This window comes from Phacochoerus africanus, chromosome 5 (genome assembly GCF_016906955.1).
Source record: "Phacochoerus africanus isolate WHEZ1 chromosome 5, ROS_Pafr_v1, whole genome shotgun sequence".
NCBI classification, from domain to species: domain Eukaryota; kingdom Metazoa; phylum Chordata; class Mammalia; order Artiodactyla; family Suidae; genus Phacochoerus; species Phacochoerus africanus.
In genome coordinates, this window is record NC_062548.1 from 118,196,942 (window position 1) to 118,222,729 (window position 25,788).

Consider the following 25,788-nt stretch of genomic DNA (forward strand, 5'->3'; position numbering starts at 1 on the left):
CAGCCCGTCCCCTGCTCCCAGACACAAGTGGCCTTTCAGTTTCTCCTTCCCTTGCAGGACCCCAGGGTCCACGTCCATGACCGGCTCCCTGGTGGGTCCCCTTGAGGATCCTCCCCCCTGAGTGTGCAGCCCTAGAGGGAATCTCCTCCCCCATCACACATCACCTGGAGGGGAGACCCCGAGGTCACCTGATGGTAGAGAACTTGTGCCGGTTGCCGTGACGGTCAATGAAACTGATGAGAATCTCTAGAACGAAGAGTCGGATCTCTGCATCCTCCATGAGGACGGTGGAGAGAAGGCGGTCCAGGAAGTTGCTGGGCAGAGCTGACATCATGTTGTTGCACTGGAAACCGGTGGACACCTGCCAGGGGGCCCCGGAGAGCGTGCTTAGGAAGACCAGCCCTCTCGGCAGGGGTGGGCAGAGGGCGGAGCGGCCCGCAGAAGTTGGGTCCGAGGCAACCATTCTCTCTGAACGTCCCGAAGCCCGGTTCCCCCGTCCTCCGCCTTACGCAGCTTTTAGGAACCCTCCAACAACTACCTGTGCAACCTGCTCAGCCCGGCTTAGCTGAGTGGCTGGGGACAGTATGCAGGCACATCTAGTTGTTCAAAGCAAGCAAAGAACAAGCGCTAGAGGGAAGCAGGAGCCTGAGAGCCTCTGAATGTGATGTTCCAGCCCCTCGGGGCACAACCGATGCACATTCGCCAGGAACAACAGGAGCCCAAACAGTCACAAAGAAATGGAGAGACAGCGGAAGAACTTCTGGCAGGGCCGAGGAATCAGAACCCAGGGACATGGCAACAGCCAAAGAGCACACAAAGCATCTGCTTACACCTGCTCTGGCCTGGCCACAGTGGGGCTCTTGTGACTAGAGCCAGCTGACAGAAACAGACACCGCATCCGTGATGTCGTCAAAGCAATGAAAGGCAGCCAAATACATATACTGTTAAGTCCACATTGCAAAACAAGGCCTTTGATGATTCAGCAGGCCCCTGAGGCTCTAGTGAAGCCTGGTGGCATCAACAGGAATGTTCACCGAAGGGGGATATATATATGAGTGTACCCCAAACCGTCACTTCGGTAAGAGACCGGGTACAAATGAATGAGGGTGAACGCAGCTAGAAACAGCAGGTGCACACGGAGCAAGGAGGTGACCAGATGGGGGCAGTATCAGCGGGAAAAGCCTTTACAAAAATAGAGCGACACGGGAAGTTTCTGTGTAGCACAGCAGGGTAAGGACCTGGTGTCACCGCAGCTATGGCACAGGCCACAACTGTGGCTTGGGTTCGTCCCCTGGCCTGGGAACTTCCACATGCCATGTGCATGGCCCAAAAAACCAGAGTGACCTGAAAGGTGTGGTCTGGGGAGAGGGAGAAAGGGGTGAGCAGGAGGGAGGGGGCTGCACAGAGCAGCACGGGCAGAACAGAGGCGGATGACATGGGGGCTCAGGGGACTGTGGACCTTCTGATCTTAGTCTGAAAAGAGTTTGAAATCTGGATGCACATCAATTAGAAACAGATTTACTTTTTTTTTTTTTTGTCTTTTTAGTGCTGCACCCGAGGCATATGGAAGTTCCCAGGCTAGGGGTTGAATCAGAGCTGCAGCTGCTGGCCAACACCACAGCCACAGAAAGGCAGGATCTAAGCTGCAGCAACACCGGATCCTGAACCCACTGAGCTGAGGCCAGGGATCGAACCTGCATCCTCATGGATACTAGTCAGGTTCTTAACCGGCTGAGCCATGACGGGAACTCCCAGATTTACTCTTTAACAGGGAGTAACACTTGGGGAACAACATGTCTAGAAAATCCATCTTGGTTGTATTTATGACAGGTGAGAAGGGAGGGAGCAACTATGAGAATAATCTAGTTGCGAGATGTCCAGAGCTCAGGCCAGGCTGGTGTTAACAAATGCAGATTCCAGGGCCCTCCTCAGACTGATGGCTCAAAATCTCTATGGAATTTATATATTAAACACGGTCATGGAAATGGCACTTGAGAACAATAAATCTAGATTCCAGGGATGGCTGGAAAAATGGAAAGAAGATGAATGGCTAAAAAAAAAAAATTCTGATAAAGGGAAAGATAGTGGCTGGGAGACGACTGAGGTGGGCCCAAGGGCCAAGGGAGAAGCAGGTGGAAGGGGAGGTACTTGGAGGGAAAAGGGCAGGAACCAACAGATTCTGTCTCAATACCGAGATAATGTTTGAGAGACATGGCCATCAGCAGCTGAGAAGGTACCTTTGTGCAAGTTAGAAACAGGTGTTCTGCCTCGACGACCCAGCCCTGGGGGGACCTAGGCTGGTTAGTGAGTGGGACACGGGTTGGATTTCAGCCCCCTACTCACCCCTTTGGCTGGACATGTTTGTGCAGTGCGCAACATGCGCAACTGCATGCGGTAGCCTTCTCTTAGTTCCTCGGAGGGCATGCCTCCTGTGGAGGCAGAGCGGGAGTGCGGGCAGGAGAGGCTCACCTGAAGGAGCGATTTCAGCAGCATAATCTGGGTCAGCCGGTTCCTGTTCTCCCTGTAGACGGGGACGCAGACACCAGGATGGTGATAAGGGGAAGACCCGCCCTTGCCACCCGATTCGCCCTCATGATTAGATCCCCGCTACGCTTATCCTGCTGGGGTGCCCAGGTCGGTGACTTCCAGAGCCGGATGCGGACCAGGTTGCAAATGGCTCCCCCCAAGGGAGGCTGTTATTGGGGGGACAGCCTGAGGAATTGCTGTGGGAGGCCTGCTAAAGGCTGCCCAGGGCCTGGAGAGCAGCCTGAGGGAAGCCAGGGAGTTCAGACCCAGGAACGTGGAGGTGGCGAAGGGAGGGGGCTGGAAAATGTGGGAAGGGGAGCCTGGGGCGCACCTAGGCTGGGCGAGGAAGGGGGAGGAAGGCGCCGCGGACTCACCCGGTCCTCCCCGTCTCCATGGGGTGGTGCAGGGAAGGCAGGGGAACCTTGCTCATGATGAAGAGAATCACCTCCGAGCGCTGGTAGGTGGGCAACGTGCTGGCGAAGGAGCCTGGGGTGGGGGCACGGAGGAGCGGGTTGGCCCAGGGGAGGCCACAGCTGCAGGTCTCGGCTCAGCCTTTCAGCTGAACCAACTACTGTGACGAGGGCCGCCTGCTTCTCTACGGAGACGATAAAGACCCAGAGGGAGATACCAGGATGACGGCAGAGAACCTTCCAGGCTCCCAGAGGACCTTTCCAGGCTCCTGGCCCGTCACTTGTTATTTCAGAGGCTGTGGTTAAGCTCTCGGGATGGAGAGGGGACGCTCCAGCGGTGCCAGGACAGGAAGGCCCTGAGAGTGACAAGCCCTCACCTGCGTGCGGTGGCGTCACAGCCCCACCCCCCGCACGTCCCTGGGGCAACCCCACGGCCTTCCCCTGCCTCCTTCCTTCCTCCCCTCTTCCTCTCTCCCACCTCCCCTCCAATCGCCCAAACGTGGCAGCATCAGGCAGCCCTAAGGGGGAACTGGGATGCAGGAAGATGGCACCTCTCTTGGCCTGAGATCTGAACCCCAGCCTGAGAAACCCAGGGAGATGGTTCTGCGACCTCACTCAGGCTGGCCCAGGCCACTCTGAGAGCGGTGTGCACCGTGGTCGGACTCCACTTTCCCCAGTGTCCACGAAGAACACGATCGGAGTGGGTGGCAATCCTACATCTCCTGGACTGATGTCTTTGCAGGGGTGGCACCCCCCCCCCCCCCCCCCGCCTCCCGGCTCCTCCACCCCGCCCCCAGCTCCCCCCCCAAGCCGGGGCGGTTCCTGGCCCGGGCCCCGCCCCCTGCCCCGCCCCACGCGCACCTATCGTCTTGATGACCGCCTCCTGGAACATGCGCTCTTCGTGCTCCTTGATGATCTTGGTGCCGAGGCTGATGGCCCCGTCGTAGCTCCCGGTCAGGGCGTAGTCGATGCTGAGCCGAAGCTGCCTCAGCAGAGTGTTGAACATCTCCAGCACCGTGGGTCCTGAGCGCAGCGGGGTGGAGACCCGAAAAATCCGGGGCTGGCACCCTCGCTCATTCTCCCCCGCCCTGCAGGAACTGGGCAGGCCCAGGCCCAGTTCCAGCCCGGGGGCTTCCTCTGCCCCCACCTTCCCCGGCTCCCACCCCTCCCTGCCGTGCCTACGGAGAGCGGGGAGGCAGCCTACCTAGGGCTAAGGGCAGTTCTTTGTCCTTAGGGGGCTCCCGCCCCCCTCTCCACTCAGGGCGCCCCCCCCTTACCCACAGAGCCGGTGGCAGCGATGACAGCAGCTTCCGACAGGACTTCCACGATGCCCGCCCGCACCGTGGCCGCGCTGCGGCTGTTGGCATCCAGGTGGCTCAGGAGCTGCTGGATAACCAGGTGGGAGTGCTGCGGCTGGGGGGAGGAAGACGCGCTGGTCCCCAAACAGCAACCCCCACGTGGCCTCCGAGCCAGGCAGCCCTCACCGGGGACCCAAAGCCGGTGGACGCTGGAGAGGCCCAGATACCCTGGGTCCTTCTTCTGAGTCCCTCCCCCCACCCCTCGGTCCAAGAAGCAGCGGAGTCAAATCCCAGTGAGGACCTGGATTTCCATATGGGTCCTTTCACTAAATACAGGTCAACAACTGTCAGTTTTAAAATACTGTATTGCTTTTCATTTTTTTCCAAGTCCTAGGTCTTATTGGTAAGGGCCGCGAGAGGCCAAAAGTGTGGCATGTGGTCTGATGCCAATTCAGGATGGCTGATGCCCACTTGTGTTGAGTACAGAGATCGGGTGTCGAGTAAGCAATTTGACGAAGCCACCGCAGCCAGTCATGGTCTGCGGGCTTGTATTTGCGTGAGGTTCCCAGGACCAGGTTAGGCAGCACCCGTTTAGACAAGTAGGAGCTTTGAAGTTACAGAGGACAGCTGGCTTTCTCTGGGTGGGCACTGTCCCTTCCCAGGGGTACCCTTGGCCAGGGGGACAAGCTGGACCAGGGAGCCACGGTACCTGAATTGAGTACATGATGATTTTAAAGCAACGGATGGCGAACACCTTGGGTTCCCAAAGAGAATGGTTATCCAGGTGGCTGTGAGGGAGAGAATATGGGAGTGACTATGGAATGCAAGGGATTCGAGGGAGGAGGAGAAGCCTGGTGGGAGAACGATCCCTGCCAAGCTCAGGAGCAAGGTCCTTCAGATGTAGGTGAGCAAAGGGAAGCACCAGGGACCCCAGGGCAGTCCCAGCCTCTGGGCCCTCCTGTCACCTCCCCACCTCAAAACTTCATGTGGCCACCACGTGGTAGCTTTGGATGCACAATTCAGGGAACACAGGCACAGAAAAGGGACCCACTGGGCCACAGCAGCCACGTGGAACCCTTCCCAGCTGAAGGCCAGGTGGGGCTGAGGTTGCGGGGGGGGGGGGGGGGGACGGTGGCGGGGAGGGGAGCACTCACATGAGAACAGGCTTGATGGCGTTTTTGATGTTGCCGAAGGCAGCCCGGCCCAGCAGTTCCCGAAGGCACCTCTCAGCCAGCTCTGCTGGGTTCTCCTTCTCCTTCTCTGGCGCTTGGAGCGGGGAGGGGGACCGGCTGTGGAAACAGACAGCCCACGACTGAAGGATGGCACGCACAGCTGGGAGCTGGTTTTGTGCCGCCCGGGGTTCTGTGCTTCCCTCAGGCAAGTGGTTCCAGGAAGACAAGCAGGAATCTGAGGCAGGACACACTGGGGCCCAGGGGAGCTGTCGAAGCTGTCAGAAGTTAAATGGGGTACAGAGGCCCAGGATGGAGGAAGCTTGTCGGGGGAGGGATAAAGTCCTTTTTCTGGACATCCTAGGGGTACCCGCTGTGCCTCTGTGGGAGGGACAGGTACCCTGAGCACTACGGGCCTTGGAGGCACAGAGGTCTGCCTGGCCTCAAGGCTTTAGATGAGGTGGGAAGAGAAGGGGCAGACAGTCAGGGAAAGCAAAAGAAAAGGGGCGGAAGCGGGAGGGAAGAAGGAAAGGCACAGGGGCTGGCTCAAGTGTGACTCAGTGGTACCAGTGTCACAGAGAGTAGGTCCAGGTCAAGACGGAAAGAGCCCAGGGATTCCTCATCCTGAGACCACTGCAGACCCCCCAGGAGCGTGTCAGTGAGATGCTATTCCAGAAACAACCGCCAGAGGGCAGAGTGACTTTCTCCACCGACTCCAGCAGCACAGGCTCAACTAATAGCACGCGGGGGAGCCCAGGGTATCTTCAGTCAGCATCATGCGCGGACAAGGTGGACAGCACTACGGACCTTTCCCTGCATCCCATTTCACAGAGGGGAAGAACGAGGGGCAGGGACAGGATAAATCCCATGTTTGGGGGTTCCCAGATTAAAACCTACTTATCTGTAACCCCTGTCCAGTGGCTGCTGGCTGGTCAAGTGGGCATGTTTTAAGGGCCTAAAATACAATTAGGAAAGGGAGGAAGAAAGGTTCTCCCTATAATTGGACCCATGAAAGGCATTTAAAAACCTCCTTGAGGAGTTCCCGTCGTGGCGCAGTGGTTAACGAATCCGACTAGGAACCATGAGGTTGCGGGTTCGGTCCCTGCCCCTGCTCAGTGGGTTAACGATCCGGTGTTGCCGTGAGCTGTGGTGTAGGTTGCAGACGTGGCTCGGATCCCGCGTTGCTGTGGCTCTGGCGTAGGCCGGTGGCTACAGCTCCGATTCAACCCCTAGCCTGGGAACCTCCATATGCCGCGGGAGCGGCCCAAGAAATAGCAACAACAACAAAAGACAAAAGACAAAAAAAAATGATAAAAATAAAAAACCTCCTTGACCCGCTGCTTCTAGAGAGACGGAGGGCAACGCTAGGTTCTTGCTGTTCTTACGAGCATCCACTTGGCACAGGGAACCCAGCACCACTGCTGTTTTTCCTTCGGGAATGCAGACCTTAAGGGGTGAAGGCCAGAGCCAAGGCTCCTAGGGAACCAGCTTTGGACTCACTGCAGAACAAGCCACAAAAGCCAGGATGCCTGGCCTTGGAGCCGGGTTTTACCAACCAGCCCCGCCGCCTGGTCGCCAAGCACCCCGGGAGGGCTGCTCAGGCCCCGCCCCCACCGGCTCACCTCTCTGCCTCCTCCACGTGCTGCAGGTTGAAAAGGAGCGAGGGGACGATCTTGTCCATGTGCTGTGGGTCCCAGATATTGGCCTGCAGCTCGTCATTCACCGTCTTCCTCACCACCCCTTGCAGACCTTTGATGCCGGACATTCGGATTCTGCAAGGAAAGGGGAGACGTGGGGGCCATGACGTCTCCAAGCCCTGACAAATCCAGCTCCTGTGACAAGGACAGGAACATCTCGAGGGGATTAGGGATACATTCGTCCATCAAAAGGCAGAATGGAGCCCACCTTCTGCTCCTCGTGTGGCTTGGTCCTGGGGCCGGATGTGAGCCCGAAGGCCGTGTTTTCGGGCTCAACTAAGAGATGCCCAGACTGCCCTTGCCCCGAACCGTGCAGGCTGCATCCTTAGGGTGCCAGTTTCTCCAGCCCTTTGCGTACCCAGCTGGGTTTTCTCCAGCTCGAGCCCAAGATCTAAGAGCTCAAAGTGCTGCCAAGAACTGACAAGGCAGAAACTAGGGCTGTGAGCACCTTACAGGGAGAGGGCATGGGGGACACAGAGCCGTCAGGCTCTCGGACACAAAGGGGTCTTGGCTGGGACTACACTGAGAAACCAGAGGGGAAATCAGTGATCCCACTGCACTGACCCAGGGGTCAGCACGGCTGCAGGAGGGGAGCCTCTTTACTGGCCGTTTATTTCAGCCTGCAGTTCCCTTTTTTTAACCAAGCCTTTTTTTCTGATTATAAAATAATGCATGCTAATTATAGACAAGTGTAAAGGCGATTCACTCCTGCCGTCACCAAGGATAATTATCATTGACATTTTGGTGTCTTTCCTTTCTTCTATGTGTAATGTGTAACAGAATCCAGAACCTACTGCCTGAGTGATTTGCATCAGCTTCCCGCGCCCCCAGAGCCTTCCATCACAAGCATTTTCCTGCGTCATTAACTTAGAATCACAAACATGTTGAAAGGTTGCATAATACTTTATCATAAGAACTTTCTAAACGAGGCTCCTATTGGTCATTTATTTGTAAATGTTTGTTTCTGTAATGAGGCCACAGTGGATATCACTTACTTCCCTGTGTTTGACGTCACTGCCCTGAGTAGAATGACTGAATCGGAACGTAAGAAACAAAGGCTCCCGATATTGTCAAGTTCCTCTCCCACCCCCGCTACACGAGCTGCAGGAGAAGTCCATCAGCACTGTTTCCGCCTCAGCCCTGGGCATCTATTTCATTTCATTTCATTTCATTTCATTTCATTTCATTCCTGTTTCCAGCTGCACCTGTGGCATATGGAGGTTCCCAGACTCGGGGTTGAATTGGAGCTGCAGCTGCCGGCCTGCACCACAGCCACAGCAATGCCAGATCTGAGCTGCATTTGAGACCTACACTGCAGCTTGTGAGAAAACACCGGGTCCTTAACCCACTGAGCGAGGCCAGGGATCAAACCTGCATCCTCATGGATACTATGTCGGGTTCTTAACTTGCTGAGCCTCAACAGGGATGCCAGGATCTCCTTTTAAGCATCTGCTTTAATTTTGTGGCTCAGAAAATCCCTCACATCTTGTAGCAATTTCGGTTCCTATCCTTTTGATGATTATTGGAATAGAGCAGTTTTTTCTAAATATTTAGCTGCCAGTTTTGATTTCATCTTCAATTTTAAGTGCTGTTACCAAGTGCTATCCAGGGCTTTACTCAGAGACCATAACTGGGGTGGCGGGGGAGGGGGGAAAGATGCCTACTGCACCCAGATCTCCTGGCCAGGGATCGGTCAGGGCTGCTGGCAATGGACCAGAACTCCCTGCGCAAACACTCAGCTACTCCGAACCTGATCCCTAATCAACCCCTGAGCCAGAGGCTGTCCAGACTCGAGAGTGAAGACTGGAATACCAGGCTGCTACCTATTCTTGGCTCCAGGCTAAAAGATGCTCCTTTGTTCACTCTAGAAATAACTCCCAAACATGCTGGACTCGAGTCCCACCTGAGAGAGCCAGGAAACCAGCCCCAGGGGGTGGGACCGGGATGGTAAACTTTTTCCCCAGAGCTTCCTTCTGTGTGACTGTTAATTTTTTTCACTCTTTTAATCTTCCCAGGATCCTTTCCACATAGGTACGCATTTCATTCCATGATACCCAGATCTCACGGATCCTTTCAAAGTAAATTTGGAAACATCTGGCCTGGGAGAGCAGAAGCCTCCACTGCTCCTTTTAAGGTGCTCAGTGGAGGTCTGTTCACGTTCAAGGGACCCGGGACATCTCTGAACCCAAGGGTATTGCACACACAGACAGACGCACACACAGACATGCACACATAGACACACAGCGAGGTATGTGACCCAAGTGCAGTTCTTGGAAAGGAGCTCTGGGCTCCGCAAAGGTTGAGAAGGACCAGCAGAAAAGCCCAGGAGAAGCATTGCAGGGTGGTTGTGAATGGCAGACAAGCGCACAGGAGAAACTCCTCTCACCCTGGCAGGCTTCCTTTCCCAGGTGGCAGGTGCCAGGCCGTGGGGGCCAAGGGCACCGCCCAGTTGCCAGGAGCAAACCTCAGGTTCTTCTCCAAACCTTCAGTCCATTCCCCATGCCATCGGGACACAGTGTGAGCTGGTCTGCTCCTGCACCTTTGCCCCTCCTGCTGTGTGGATTGCATGTATGTATGTGCACCTGGTTGTATGTGGGTGAGTGCGTGGATTTGTGTGTGTCAGAGAGTATGTGATTGTGTGTGAGTATGTGGTTGTGCACGCAACTGTGTGTGGGATCGGGTGCATGAGTGTGGGTGGTTGTGCGTGTGTGTGGATATGTGGGGCAGCACCAGGAGGGTCCCGTCCCCTCCCCCTCCCGAAGCCTGGCACTGCTCAGTCCTGGTCACACCCGTTACAGCCACACCGGGTCACAGCCCCGTCCCTTCCCCATCACCTGCTTCTGGACACACCCCACCCGTCCCAGCCCCTCTGCCTCGTCACAGCCATCCTGGAGCGTGGTGGCTGCTGCAGGAACCAACGCTGGGGAGAGGACAAGGCTCTCCCTCCTCCTGTGACCTGCATGGGCCCCATCAGAGGCACTGAGGCAGCACAGCCCTGGGGAGTCCCTGGTTGGGTCAAGAGGGGGAGACCGGGGAGCCGGGACACAGAGGACCAGTCACCCAGGGTGTCCTGCCCAGAGCTGTTCCATGGCTTGAAAGCTTTGGGAATCAGCAGCCTGGGGGGTGGAGGGGTTCATATCCCATTTCTCCAACCCGGACCATCAGCCGTGGCAGGCAAGGTGTCATTAGAGGCACAGAGGGCTCCCCGACCTTGCTGTTGCATGTCACGTGGCACTTGGGCCCCCCAAGGTGCCAACATGATGCAGGAAGGAGTCATGGGCTGAGTTCCAGGACACTGGTCTCCTCGGGCCTGCTGGTCACCCACCCTCAGTCCCCAGCCCCTCCCTTCTCATCTCCTGCAGGTTGGTTGGTAAAGACAGCTCAGCCCACCCCCCTCCTTCCTTCTCCTTCGAAAATAGGCTCTAGTTTCATACTGCCTACCCGGGTTGATAATACACGCTTTGTAGGCAGCGCTTTACTTCTCATCCTCTGCACGTTATAGTTCCCAGGGCGAGCTTGGTACAAAATGCTGACTTACCGCTTGGTCCGTCCCACGCTGTGTGTCGTGCTTTATCTATCCGTGTTAGCTAATACTTGTGTGAATTTCTTTGTGATCTTATTTGAAGGGATTTATTTCTATGTCGGTGACACTGCATCTTCTGGGAGTTAAGTGTTTTCAGTAAGTGTGAGTATGTGTGTAAAAGTGTGTTCTGTTATTCGAGATGTTCATCTGAAAAGCACCCATTCCTTCATTCCTTTGTTCAACGAGTAGGTGCTAAGTGCCGACTGCTCTCCAGGCACAGCTGTAGCACTTGGGAGGCTGCCGTGAACAATGTTCCTGCCCCACAGAGCTTACACTCCACGTGGGAAAGACAGAAGATGAATAAGAAACATAATTATGAAACACGTTTGAGGGGGGTGAGTGCTACGGCGATAAAAACAGAGCAGGGGGAGGGAGAAGGGGAGGAGGGGTCGGGATGTTCAGGGGAAGACACTGTTGACAAGACAACGTCTGAGTAAAGCCCTGAGGGAGGTGAGGGAGTAGCTGTACAGACCCACAGAGGAAGCACACTACGCAGAGGAACAGGCTGTGCAAAGGTCCTATGGCTGGAATGTCCTGATGTGTGGCTTGTGTGGCTGGAGGGGAATGAGAGTGTGTGTGTGTGTGTGTGTGTGTGTGTGTGTGTGTGTGTGTGTGTGTGTGTGTGTGTGTGTAGATGATGTCAGGAGGGCAGTGGGGATCAGCCAGTGTATGGACTCTGGCTTTTTAATTGTGGGTGTATGTTTTGATGGTGAGTGGTGAGTGTGAATATTTCTCAGGTTTATAAATGCATGTACTTCTAGACAAGAGGTCACAGGTGTGTGTGCATGTATGTGTGTGTCACTGGCTCTCAAATTGGGCTTATAGGACCAAGACATTACATCCTGACATGTGTTCTGCCCCCAGAGGCTGTTTGTTTAGAAAGCACGTGGTGGGACACCAGCTCTGCCCACGCGCCCACCTAAGTCCTGCCTGGGGTTCCTTCCCCACCAGTAACATCAGAATGCAGGGAAACGCCCATGACGTCAGACAATCCGGGCTGGGAGCTCTGCAGGACCCATCGAGCTTCTGTCATTAGAGGGGCAGCCCCCTTGCCTTGTACTCACTTAGTCTTGATCTCCAAGTCCTCGTGGCTGGAGTGGCACATTTCACTGAAGCGAGACACAAAGAAATCGTAGCTCCGATGGTAGGACGGGGTGTCCTCCTCGATGTTGGCGAATTTCACAAACTGGGGGAGGAGAGGGAGAAATACACAGAGAGGGGACCCGCGGGGTGCCTCGGCTCTGGGATCTGGGACTTGGGCTCCCCAGACCCTCTGCCTTAGTAAAGCCACAAGAAATCACACCTCGGGAACCGTGCATCCCAGGACCCGGCTCTCATTTTCCTCCCAGAGCACACTCAGGAGATCCGAGTTCCAAATCCTGCTCCCTTTTCCTGTCTACATAGCAAGACCAGAAACCTCTGGCCCTTCTGAGCCCTTCCCTGCTGGGTGGGCAGAGGATGGAAGAGACGAGGAAATGAAGGAGGCTCAGTCACTGAAATTCTTGCTCCCATTTACACACAGGCTGAAAGGCTGTAGGAAAAATGCCAAAACCGAGCAAAAGCCAACACCAAATCATAGCGCACCGCCGTATAGAAAACGCCTTCTGGGAAACCAGGACAAATCTGAAATTTGATTTAAAACCGCAATTACATTTTACCGTTAAAATTTTGAGTACTTTTTTTAATGCTTGACATTTCGGTTCAGTAAGTCTTGCTCAGCATTCTCAGCTGCTAGATTCCTTTTGCATCACTGTGCGTGCACCTGCAGTTCTAAACAGGGTCTTGATTTCAAATGAGTCCCGCAGAGAAGCAAAAATCACAGACTGCGTGGAACTGAATGACTAACAGTGAAATAGAATTCTTATAGGTTATTTTGTTTCATGGTATAAATGTAATGCCATAGACAACTCGAAACAGAGTCGACTTAGGCCATATTCCCCCTTATTCTGCCTGTGCTATTATTTAATTTTTACCAACTTTCGTGGTTCAAAAAGGATGTACTCTTCTTCCTAAAATTATCTAGTTATGACACTCTCATAATATTCAGTATCGATTATCAATCTATTTCCCCATTTAACTCCTTAAAAGCTGCTCCTAACTTTTGGGGGGTAAAAATAAGCAATCTCCACAGGCATCATTAATTATTAGAGTGTTTTGTTTTGTTCTGCTTTGTAGGGCCACACCCATGGCATATGAAAGTTCCCAGGCTAGGGGTCAATTCGGGAGCTGCAGCTGTCAGCCTACACCACAGCCACAGCAACACCCGATCCGAGCCGTGTCTGCGACCTACACCACAGTTCATGGTGACACCAGATCCTTGATCCACCGAGCGAAGTCGGGGAGGGAACCCAAATCGTCATGGATATTAGTTGGGTTCATTACAGCTGCGCCACAACGGGAAGGCCAAGTGTGTGCTTCTTGCAATAATAAATAGGCGTTTATTTTCTGCTGACTCACAGAATCTCCACATGCAGAGCAGACAAGGAAATCTCTTCTACGTCACGTCTAAAATGCACACACATCCTGGGAACAAGTCTTCTGCTATTAGCAATAACTCCAAAGGACACCGCTTGCATCATTGACGCGGTTTTGCATAAGAGCCATAGTGGCAATCCTTGTGATCAGAAGATCATGGATTAGATTCAAGTTCAGGAGTTGCAGAAACAATGAGAGGGCTGGCCTTTGGCTTTATGACCTTCCTAAGCCCCACAGGCTAGAATTCAGACTTAGGCTGATACCAAGGCTGACACCAAATTTGGGTGCATCGCTGCTCTTCTCCACCAAGAGGATGCTCCAGGCTGCAGTGCCCATGGCCAAAGCCTGGCTTGGTCTGTCCCCTGAGAGGGGTCACACAGCTATGTGGTTCTAACCGCAGATCTACCTCTAACTGGTGGGTTGACCTTTGAGGGAGGCATTTGACTTCCGTTAGGTCTTGGTTTTCCCATGTGTGGCGTAAGTAGCCAAATCTTCATTCGCATCTCTCTTTTTTTCTTTTTCGGCCACATATGGAAGTTCCCAGGCCAGGGACCAAATCCAAGCCACCGCTGCACCAACACAGGATCCTTAACCCACTGTGCCGGGCCGGGAATTGAACCCATGCCTGAACAGACAATGCTGGATCCTTAACCTGCATGCGATAGCGGCACCTTCCTCTATTTTATTATTATTTTTTTATTGATCTGCTTCAAGTATCATGAGGAAGCTTAAGATAAGACGATGTGTAAGCAAGAACACATGCTTTTCAGCATAGCGAAAACAAGACTGAAAAAGAAAAGAGGCCAGTTGGGAGAAACAGTCAAAGACTTTGTCCCTCATATTTAGTGACTGCATAGACCCAAATGTCTGTCAGAAGAATGAATAACCAAACTTCATGTCCACTAGTGTAGCAGTTTGTGAGCCAGTAGCAATGATATTTAGAACATATAGAGAGATTAGAGAAAAAGAGAGAGAGGTATCAGGTGCTACCCCAAGGATTTCACATACAGCAGCTCTTTCATTTCTTAAAATGACTCTGAGTTATTAGAGAGCTATTGTTATTCTCATCTTCCAGACAGAGAGACTGAGACCCACAGATGTCATATCACTGTCCAGGGTCCGGCAGGAGAAGCCCAGGTCTCAACCCCGTGCCTCCTCACGGCAGCCTCTCTAGCGGGACTCTGCCCAGAAAAATCTCCCGGCTCCGGCTTTATTCTCACTGTGCTTCCTCAGGCCGACAGACCCAGGGGAGCCGCTCTGGGGATGGGGGACAGTGGATGACATCAGGGAGAAGGAGCAGAGGATGAAGACGCAGCCAGAGGGATGGAGCAGTGAGGCGCTGGTCTCCAAAGACTGTGGCACCACAGAGTCTAAGGGGCCCCATAGCCAGGAAGATTTCTGCCACCAGCCCCGGAGGCACTGAGTCAGCCTGGGATGAGGGCTGGGGAGTCACCTGCTCGAAGGTCTGAGGCTCCCACTTGAGAAACACAGCAAGTTCACTGACAGACAGCATTCCCGTCGTGGCTCAGCAGTAATGAAACCAACTAGTAACAGTGAGGATGAGGGTTTGATCCCTGGCCTCGCTCAGTGGCTTAAGGATCTGGCATTGCCCTGAGCTGTGGTGTAGGTCGCAGATGCAGCTTAGATCCACCGTTGCTGTGGCTGTGGTGCAGGCCGGCGGCTACAGTTCTGATGTGACCCCTAGCCTGGGAACTTCCGTACGCTGTGGGTGTGGCCCTAAACACACACACACACACACACACACACGAAATCACTGGCAGACAACCTGGGCTCCTCCCTTCCCCTCCCGACCTCTCCCCACACGGATGCTTCTCTGAATGATTCCTCATCTCTGGGGACATGACACCCAGGCCACTTCACGTTCCACTTTGACTTTCTTCCTCCTCTGGCTTGTGGAGCCACCAGCAGGACTGGTGGCCAGTCAGGTGGCATGGCCAGCGCCACATTCATGCCCGGTCTATTCTAAATGACTGTCATCATGCTGAATGGGCTGCTAAAGATTATGACAGCTACAGAGGTGATGCAGGGTAGAAAGCACGCATGGGGATTCCTTTTCTAGAACCACAGGAGCCTTTTTCTAGATGGACCCAGCAGCCGCTTCTGAATCTATCCCCAATGGGCCGCAGCCACAGCGGCTAAGCCCCCTGGGAAGTTCCCTCACTCTTATCTCACTCTCCCGGCCCCTGGATTTTTCTCTTCTATACTCTTCTTCCCTGGAAACTTAGTTTGGAGTCTCCTTTTCAAATTTTGATTTTAACATGATGGTCCTTCTATTTAAGTTAAGGCTCTGCTCCCCGCTCCTGGGCCCACAGTCAGACAGGCCCCCGTCTCCTCGCTCTGCCTCTTGTCATCTGTGTGACCATGGGGGTTGTGTACCTCTTGAGCCACTGCTTCCTCATCTGCAAATGGGGACGATAGGGCCACAGGGTGGTCTCCAGGGTTAAATGAGGGGGCGTATGCAGAGGGATGGCACAGAGCCTGCCCGGAGGGGTGCTCAAGACACTGTCTGCAGTGAACATGGTGACCGGGGGCGCTTACCTGTGTTCTCAGCCCCGGGCTCCTGTGCAGTGTGACCCTCTCTGTGCCACCAACAGGGGCCCAGCCGGGCGATCACAGAGGAGGCGCCCAAATGGGCAGCATGGACCATGCAGCTGACATACATCAGGGCCAGAGGTGGGGGCGGAGAGAAGGAACTAAGTTGATTGACAGCCAGCCCCCAGTGAACTGGTGCCCGAGGGTGGGAGTGAGGACAGATGGCAGGGAAGTGGGAAGACGAGGGCAAAGCCCCCTGAGGCACCATTCGTGGACTGGAGGTCATTTAGTGCAATAGGGTGGGACAGAGCGCAGCACTGAGGGGCTAAGGGGTGGGGCTCAATGGGGAGCTCCGGCAACCATCACAGCAGGACTGGAAAGAACACAGTCCAGCACTTGTTTTCTTCTCTTTAAGATGCATTAACAAATAAACAAACAAACAAACAGAGGAGTTGCCATCATGACTCAGTGGAAATGAATCTGACTAGTATCCATGAGGATGCCGCTTCAATCCCTGGCCTCGCTCAGTGGGTGAAGGATTCGGCGTTGCCATGAGCTGTGGTGTAGGTCACAGATGGGGTTCAGATCCCGCATTGCTGTGGCTGTGGTGTAGGCTGGCAGCTGAAGCTCCCATTTGACCCCTAGCCTGGGAACGTCCATGTGTTGCGGGTGTGGCTGTATTAAGGAAAAAAAAAAAAGTTAAAATGCATAGAGCGCCTTCTAGGAGGTTCATGACTCCAATCTGTCTCTCTCTTCAAATCATTCCCTCCGCTTCTCCTTCCTAAGACCCTTGTGACTGCATCTAGGGCCCTCGCAGATAATCCAGGATGATCTCTCCATCTCTAGATCCTTGACTTGATCACATCAGCAGAGACCATTTCCAGATCAGGTGATCTGGAATCCGTTCGCAGGTTCCAGGGACTGGCATGTGGACATATTTCGGGGACCATGTTTCAGCTTACCGAAATATCCATTATCCGCTGTCATTTTTGGCAAACCAGCAAACTTAGTTGCTTTATATTGCTCCCACTGTGAAGCTCTAAGGGAGCCAGTGAAAGATGTCAGGTCAACCGACTTGTGACAGGTGGAGCTGGGGCTCAGACTTGGGAATTCTGTTACTCTGATGCTCTTTGCCCTCTACCAGGGTGTTTGTTTGTTTGTTTGTTTGTCTTTTTGCCACTTCTTGAGCCGCTCCTGGGGCACATGGAGGTTCCCAGGCTAGGGGTCGAATCGGAGCTGTCGCCGCCGGCCTATGCCAGAGCCACAGCAACGCGGGATCCAAGCCGCATCTGCAACCTACACCGCAGCTCATGACAACACCGGATCCTTAACCCGCTGAGCAAGGCCAGGGATCGAACCCGCAGCCTCATGGTTCCTAGTCAGATTCACCACTGCGCCACGATGGGAACTCCTACCAGGGGTTTTTTAATTATAGTGCACATCAGAAGACCTGGGGAGCTTGCTGAACATGCAGACTTCTGAGCTACCCCAGGCCCGTTGCATAAAACTCTCTGATGGTAGGACCTAGGAATCTGCATTCTGAACAACCCCCCCCCCTCCTCCCCTGGAGTTACTGGGATAGGGCATCTACAGACCCCGTGTCCTGGGTCCTTTTAAGGGTGAGCTGGACCAGTAGCTACAGAAATGTTCCCAGGCAGGCCAGGAGGGACACGTCTTAAGCACTATGTTGGGAAAATACAGGAAACCATGTCCTCAGTCATGGAGGCAAGTTACGGCTGGAGAGATGGCTGCCTCCTTTGAACTGGGGCAGTTTGGGGCTGAACCAAGCATTGGATGGGTGACCCTGCCATGGTTCCACCTCTGAAGCCTAGAACTGTCCAGAAGGCTGCAGCCTGCAGGCTCAGGCTGAGTCATTCCATCCCTCGCTCTCCAGGACCTGCCAGGACTCCAGTTGTCATGAGGTCTGGTGATGACAGTGCACCTGATGCCATCCAGAGAGTGTGAGCCCTGTTCATTACAGTACAGGCGGCACCAGGGCTAATAAAACAGGCACCTTTTGGTACCAGGATCTCGGAGCATCCTTGGTTTGATAGCTCGATAGGAGGAGCTTCCCTTCCCCGAGTCTGAAAGGATGACAGCACAGATGACCTGCCCAGATGACCCCATCAGGGAACCGTGGCCTGCAGTGTCCCAGGGGTGCAGCTCTGAGAGAGCACACCTCCAGCTGCTCCTGAGTCCTCCAGGGCAGACAAGAGGAGGCTGCAATGGAAACTCTGGTAATCATGGTTCAGAGGATGCCTCATAGGGGCCCTGGTCAAGGGACCACAGCCATTGCACGAGTCCACCTGAAAAACATGCCCAAACCTGGATGAGATGAGGTTGAAACTCTAGGGTTTAAAGTAGAATTTCATCCCTCCTATTCGAGACAGAAGAGAGCTACGACTATGAGAGGGGGTTCTGAGCTGGATGCATTTCTTTCTCTTTCTCTCTTCCTTCCTTCCTTCCTTCTTTCTTTTTGGTACCCCACAGCAAAGGGAGTTCCCAGGTCAGAGATCAGATCTGGGCTGCAGGTGCGACCTACGCCAGCCACAGCTGCAGCAACGCTGGCTCCTTAACCCACTGTGCTAGGCTGGGGATCCAAGAAAACATACTTCTTAGTCATTAATCGTCACTTCCCATTCCTCTCTCCCTCAGCCCCTGGCAAACACCAGCTGCTTTCTGTCTCCATGGATTCACCTGTTCTGGATATCTGATATAAATGGAAAGACAATATGTGGCCTTCTGGGTCGTTTTCATCTTTGGGCTATTGCGAATAGCGCTGCTATGGACATTGGTGGACAAATATTTGTTTGAGGGTCTGTTTCAGTTCTTTTCGAGGTATGTCTAGGGAGAGCTGCTGAGTCATATGGTAATTCTATACGGTTAGCTGTTGAAGGCATCACTAAACTGTTCTCCACAGCGTACGCACCGTCTTACGTTTCCACTAGCAAGCTTCCAATTTCTACACATCTGTACCAACACCTGTTATTTTATAGGATTAAAAAAGCTATACAGGGAGTTCCCACTGTGGCTCAGCAGTAATGAACCCGACTAGTATCCACGAGGACGTGGATTTGACCCCTGGCCTCACTGTAGGCTGCATCCCATTGCTCCAAAGATGCTGCTGATCCCATTGCACCACAGTGGGAACTCCCAGAAGCATTTCTGAATCCCACCTCCCACTTAGTAGGAGGCTGATCTGGGGCAGGTTACTTAACCGCCCTGTGCCTCAGTGGCCCATCTGTAAAATGGGGCTAACGAGAAAGAGCTGCCTTGTAGGCTTGCTGTGACCAACCCATCACAGTCAACAGCTGCCATCTCATTTCCCCCAGGGGATTTGTGGCTCGAAGTCCATACACCATGCGTTTTCACTGGGCCCACTAACCTGTGTGTGACTCACTAATGGTTTTAAATGCCTGATACAGCAGGAACTTCCTGTCTAGGTCCTACCATCGCTCATTTGTAGCTTACAAACAACTTTTGTTAAAATGCCACTTGCCTAATGCACAAGACTGTGCAACAATAAAGTTGGGTTTTTGTCTTTTTTTTTTTTTAATATTGCAGTGATGACGTAGGTCTCCATAGTAACAAACCAGAAACTGTGAGGATGTGACACTTCAAAGGCCGTGGGAACCACTAGGGCCACCCTTTCAAGATCAAAGTTTCAGCTCTTCATGCACAGCAAAGGAGGAGATCGCCAACCCTCTGGCACGGGCAGGAAAGAGCCATGGTTTTGTGAAAACCGAGTTCTAAGTGGCTGGGTCAATAGAAAGAAAGCAAGCTCCAAATATTGACATTGCAAAGCCAGCTCTCCCCTGGTCCAGAAAATGGAAGCTGAGCTGGTCAGCCTCACTTCAGCTCTCGCCAACTCCCTCCAAGCAGAAGTCAGCCCTTCCCTCTTCTGCAGATGGACATCCTGAGCCACGCAACTTTCTGCCATCAACAACAGAACCACAGTTTAAAATACTGGGCATAGGGAGTTCCCTAGTGGTATAGTGGGTTAAGGATCTGGCATTGTCACTGCTGTGGCTCGGGTTGCTGCTGTGGCACAGGTTCGATCTCTGGCCTGGGAACTTTATGCCATGGGTGCAGCCAATAGTAATAATAATTTAAAAATCCCCAAAGAAAACATACTTCTTAGTCATTAATCATCACTTCCCATTCCTCTCTCCCTCAGCCCCTGGCAAACACCAGCTGCTTTCTGTCTCCATGGATTCACCTGTTCTGGATATCTGATATAAATGGAAAGACAATATGTGGCCTTCTGGTCGTTTTTCATCTTTGGGCTATTGCGAATAGCGCTGCTATGGACATTGGTGGACAAATATTTGTTTGAGGGTCTGTTTCAGTTCTTTTCGAGGTATGTCTAGGGAGAGCTGCTGAGTCATATGGTAATTCTATACGGTTAGCTGTTGAAGGCATCACTAAACTGTTCTCCATAGCGTACGCACCGTCTTACGTTTCCACTAGCAAGCTTCCAATTTCTACACATCTGTACCAACACCTGTTATTTTATAGGATTAAATAAGCTATACAGGGAGTTCCCACTGTGGCTCAGCAGTAATGAACCCGACTAGTATCCACGAGGACGTGGATTTGATCCCTGGCCTCACTCAGTGGGTTAAGGATCCGGCGTTGCCCTGAGCTGTGGTGTAGGTTGAAGACGCTGCTCAGATTCCACGCTGCTGTGGCTGTGGCGTAGACTGGCAACTACAGCTCCAGTTCAACCCCTAGCCTGGAAACTTCCATATGCCATAGGTGTGACCCTAAAAATAATTTTTAAAAAATATGACCCTTTATATTTGACTATTTACATTAGGCTAATATATTAGATCGTTTAGGTAAAGGATCTTGGCATTCTCAGATTTAATATTTTCAGTTTATCCTTAGAGAGAGACCTCAAAAGGTCAGGACACATGGTCACTGCGCTGTCCTTGAGACACACATTTGTACCCATCAGGCAACGAGGCAGGTGAACAGAAGCAAATCCCTAAGCAAATAATTGAGCTGAGCTGCCCTGGGCTCCCTACCATCTCCTCACTTGCCTGGTCCCTCGTCGTCATCCCAAGTTCAGCTATTCTCATTAAAGACTTGACAGCATCACCTAAATTTTTAAAATTATACTTTACTGCATATAATGTGCAGGAATAGTATTAGTAAAATCAGACTTTTTGTGACAAGTTTCAGCGTAGCTTCCATCCTTGGGTGCTCAAGCACAATTTGGATACATATCCATTAAGGATGAGGAGAGGGAGGGGGGGGGGAGGGAAGGGGGAGGGAGGAAGGGAGGGAGAAGGGAGGGAGGGAGGAAGAAGAGAGAGACGTTCCGAGGCTTAGAAAGCTGGAAAGAGCATCTGCTTTGGGGGACACCGCTAGCAAAAGCTGCCTCCGAATCCGCACTCCCAATCTATTGCAATTATTTGACTCGACTTACTTATCATTACCTGTCCTTATATGCTCTCCACTGTCTCCAGCAACAGTAATCATTAGTCAACTCTCTCCTTTGTTAATGCTGTGATTCACTGCGATGAGGAATCTAGGAATCTGCAGGACCCTGAATCTTCAAGGCCGAGCTAATGAAACGCCTTCCCCCGGCCAGCATTTGCTGTAGGGAACACGAAAGCTGGCAGCCACCTGCTTCTGTGTCCCCCGCAGCGAGATGCCCTCTGGATGCGTGAGGACTGGTTTATTTTCCATTCAGATGTTCTCTTCTAGACTATAGTTATCTTAAACGGGGCAAGTGAAACAGTATTTGAAGCTGTTGCCAGGGCAACGTGACAAAAGACTTTATCCTCAGCGACTGTATATGTAATTTGTCAAAGGCAGCTAGCTGGCTCGCAGAGAGAGGAGAGAGGGCAATAGGTTTTCAGGTCTGGACTTTGAAAGAAACGTTGAAAGACTACCTTCTGGTTACATCAACTCAGGCAGAAGAGGAAAGTCGTTGTGATTGTGCAATAAAAATTCAGAAAAGGCAGGTTGGACAGGCTGGGGGGGCAAACCTCAAACTTTTTTTTTTTTTTTTTACGGTGGTACCTGTAAAACAGTTGAATGCCAGGGCTTTTAACATCAAGCTGCATAAAGACCTGGAGCTGAAAGTATTCCCTGACGGGGAGAGAAAGCAAGAAATTGAAGAAAGCCACCGGGATATTTGAGTATGTTAGACATACACAAAGCCGGGCATTCTTGACACGTCTGAGAGCTCTTCTCTCCCCAGACCATCAGCCCTCAGGACAGCAGCCACTGTACTGAGACCAGCATGACAAAGCTTGGACTGAGTTCAGTCTGTGAACTCGGAGGGTATCAGTGAAAAGAGGCTCATGAAAGATAACCTGCTCGAGGTTACCCAGCAAGGAAAGGGCAGAACGATGCCAGAATCCCTGTTTCCTGCTTCCCCGTGATCTTTCCACTTATCTGATGCCTCTGTCCTGTGAATATCAGTTTATCCTCCCTTTGAAAGCAGCATAACCTGGACATCTTTCAAAGTGTGCCCCATGCGGTTGTGGGTTGGAAATCCTATAAAATTGGATTGTGGTGATCACTGTACAACTATAAATGTAACAAATTCATTGAGTAATAAGAAAAAATCAAAAACAAACTATGCCCCGTGGAGTCCGGGGCCACGTTCTGAGGGCACTGGGCCCCCTCTGCTCTCAAAGGAATAACTGCCTTTTTATTTTTATTTTGAATTCTTTTATTTTTAGGGCTGCACCTGAAGCATATGGAGATTCCCAGGCTAGGGGTCGAATCAGAGCTGTAGCCGCTGGCCTACGGTACCAGAGCCACAGCAACGCAGGATTCGAGCCTGTGTCTGTGACCCACACCACAGCTCCCGGCAACACCGGATCCTTAACCCACTGAGCGAGGCCAGGGATCGAACCCCCATCCCATAGATACTCGTTGGATTCGTTTCCACTGCACCCCACCCCAACAGGAACTCCAGGGAAAAATCATTTTTAAACAGCAGAAACCAAATAGAAATGGATTAGGACAATGCTGACCTAAAGGTTCCCCCCCACACACACTCCCACCCCCAGAGCCCCGAGGCCTCCCTACCGAGTTGGTGCCGAGGATCTGGAGGTTGGGCTTCTCTGATTCGAGGAGCTTGGCCACCATCTTGAGGAAACTCTCCACGAAGAGGTTGATGCTCTGGCAGTGACAGGCCATGAGCAGCTGGTCCAGCGCCTCCATGGCGATGCACACGTACCTGGGGAGAGCGGTGCCACTGCCGTCCCTCGGCCTCATGCCCCTTCCACCCCCAACCCGGTGACTGGGGCAATCTAGGTGGCAGCACAGTGACCACGTGGGCAGCATCTGGGGAACGCGGCTCGTCCACAGGCTGCCAATGTCTGCACAGCCGTTCCGCCGAGTGCCCACTCCAGCCCAGCGCTGAGACCCAGAAGGAAGCAGAGCTGGAAGGGAGATTAGAGATGCATTCATGCAGCCCCTTATTTTACACACGAAGAACAGGAGGACAGGCAAGATGTACCAACAATTTCCTGAGCAAACACAAGACTTGCTGCTGCCCGGAAGAGCAGCTTCTGAACCTAAACCCAGGGAGGTCAGAGAACTCTTCAGTCCAAGTTAAGAAGTGTTTGTTGAGCACCCACTGAGGCAAAGCTCTGTTCTAGTCATTGCAGGGGGGTAAGGATGAAGAAATCCTTTGACTTAAGGAGGCTAGAATTGGAGATATAAGATACATGCACAGAGAGAGTTCCTGATGTGGTGCAGTGGAAACAAATCCGACTAGCGTCCATGAGGATGCAGGTTCGATCCCTGGCCTCAATCAGTGGGTTGAGGATCGGGCATTGCCGTGAGCTGTGGTGTCACAGACACAACCAGGATCCCGCATGGCTGTGGCTGTGGGGTAGGCCGGGAGCTACAGCACAAATTCAACCCCTGGCCTGGGCACTTCCATAGCCCATGGGTGCAGCCCTAAAAAAAAAAAAAAAAAAAAAGATAAATGCACAGATATTTCCTTTAAAGGGAAAATAAGAAATGCTCCCCGAAAAAATGACATCCCATGAGGGTTCCAAAGAAGGAAAGGGCCTTCCTTCCCACACTAGAGTGGGGAGAAAGTGGAAAACTTAATGAAGAATCCGAAAGGGGCTTGAGGACCAACCAACTGCAAAGGTTAAAGAACATAAAATTGCAAGATTTGTATTCGAAGCCCTCCCAGGTTCTATAACGAAGTATGACCCAAACAACATGGCTGCCAGTGTGACCATGTTTGGGTAACACCAACCCTGCCCAAGAGGCATTTTCACCTCCTGGAGAGTAAGATAGACACAGAATGAAAATTCTCGTCTCCTTGAAGAAGGTGCCCTGTGTCAGTTCTAAGTCCCTAACTACTTAATTCTTCTAAAATCAAAAACCCAAGTGCATATGTTCAGAAAGTAGGAATATACAACCTCCAATGGTGACCAGCTCAGCAGAGAAGTCCATCCATCCCATTTTTGGACCACCAAAGAAAAACTTCTTTGCATTTCAAGCAAAGTGTAATGACCTCTGTCTTTTATTTCGTAATTCCACTTTTAGGAGCAGCAAAAAAGAGGGCTGACCTCTTCGACCTGCCGGCCCTTCAACCACTTGAAAACAACACTCTGGTTTTCCTTGTTCTCTTCTCCAGGCTACAAACACTCAGTCCTTTCCAGACTAGCTGTTGCAGGACAACCTCCAGTCACCGTCTTCTTCAATGCTTCTCTTAAATCTCAAGAAAACTGCCGCACATCAAATTCCCCATGAGAACTAGGAACGTGTCCAAGCTCAAACCCACATTTGTTCCATGAGAGTGACATAACAGGCATATGGTCAAAAAAGAAACATCATGAAAGGTATAAGTCCTCACTTACGAAGCACTTGCATTTCTAAAGAAAACAAGGTAGACATCCCTCAAGAAAGGTTATCTTTTAACTTCTAATAAGGGAGCCTCTGCAAAACTCTTCTGGTTAAAAATCTTTGTGATTTTCATTAAAGAGTTATGTGTCTGGGGCAGAATGCTAGATGTCTCCCCTGGAATCTATTTTTGCCCATTTCCCTAGTAATTCAGATGTTTAGCTGAGCTTGTAGCTGCTCACTGGGAACATTTCCCAGCCTCCCTTGCTGCTCGGTGAGGTCACATGACTGAATGTTGTCATTAAAATGAGGGGGCGTGATGCAAGCAAGGTCAGCCTCACTCGCTTAAAAGAGGGGATTGCCCTCCACATCCACTCTTCCCTCTTCCTGCTGGCTGCAGAGTGGCAGCCACCAGACAGCCAGAGGTGGAAGCCCTGGGTGACCTTGTGGAGCAGAGTCCACTGACCAGACTGAAGTGTTGCATGAGAGAGAGAAAAAAATACTTCTTATTGCTGGAGCCACTGTATTCTTGAGTCTCTGTATGCCCTAAATAACACAAGTATCTGCTAATCAGGTTTAGGAGTGCTTTAGAAACCCTCGGGTACAAATAAAAGTGAATCTGAGCAACCCAGAGCAACTCAAGTGTCTGCCCTCCCAGGAAAGAGAAGTTAAGGCTGAACACGACTCTATCCTGCAGAAGGGCAGTGCTTCACAAGACTCCACAGACTCGGAGTGTGGCTCCTGTGTCCATTACAGAGTTCAGCCCTCTACTCCTAGGGCCAAGCCACGTGGAGTAGAAAAGTACTTCCTGGAGTTCTCACCGTGGGTCAGCGGGTTAAGAACCTGACTAGGATCCAGGAGGATGTGGGTTCGATCCCTGGCTCACTCAGTGGGTTAAGGATCCAGTGTTGCAGTGAGCTGTGGCATAGGTTGCAGATGCAGCTTGGATGCAGCTGTGATGTAGGCCAGGGGCTACAGCTCTGATTGAACCCCTAGCCTGGGAACTTCCATATGCCATGGGTGCGGCCGTAAAAAGAAAAAACAAAAAAAACAAAAAAAAAAGAAGAGAAGAGGAAAGAAAAAAGAAAAGAACTTCCCGATAAAGAAAGCACAGGCAAAGACAGAGTGAGTGGAGAACCCCCAAACCTACCTGGGTGCTAAGGAGTCAGGCTGATGCCTTTAAGTCAAAGCAAGTAGCCAAAGGCTTCTCTTAAAGACAGAGGACAAGCAGTCGCTACAGGCTTT

General features: G+C 52.2%; 1 protein-coding gene across 1 annotated transcript in view; it reads right to left on the reverse strand.

The window, feature by feature from the left end:
* EFR3B (EFR3 homolog B) overlaps nucleotides 1–25,788 on the reverse strand; it is an 83,179-nt gene that overhangs the window by 13,529 nt on the left and 43,862 nt on the right. Inside the window, exons 4-13 of the mRNA XM_047782512.1 lie at nucleotides 22,765–22,915; nucleotides 11,748–11,869; nucleotides 7,026–7,175; nucleotides 5,389–5,523; nucleotides 4,944–5,022; nucleotides 4,214–4,349; nucleotides 3,798–3,959; nucleotides 2,901–3,012; nucleotides 2,470–2,521; nucleotides 189–361 (exon numbers count right to left, since the gene is read on the reverse strand). Of these exons, the coding sequence (XP_047638468.1) occupies nucleotides 189–361; nucleotides 2,470–2,521; nucleotides 2,901–3,012; nucleotides 3,798–3,959; nucleotides 4,214–4,349; nucleotides 4,944–5,022; nucleotides 5,389–5,523; nucleotides 7,026–7,175; nucleotides 11,748–11,869; nucleotides 22,765–22,915 (1,272 nt within the window). The remainder of the gene's footprint in view (nucleotides 1–188; nucleotides 362–2,469; nucleotides 2,522–2,900; nucleotides 3,013–3,797; nucleotides 3,960–4,213; nucleotides 4,350–4,943; nucleotides 5,023–5,388; nucleotides 5,524–7,025; nucleotides 7,176–11,747; nucleotides 11,870–22,764; nucleotides 22,916–25,788) is intronic.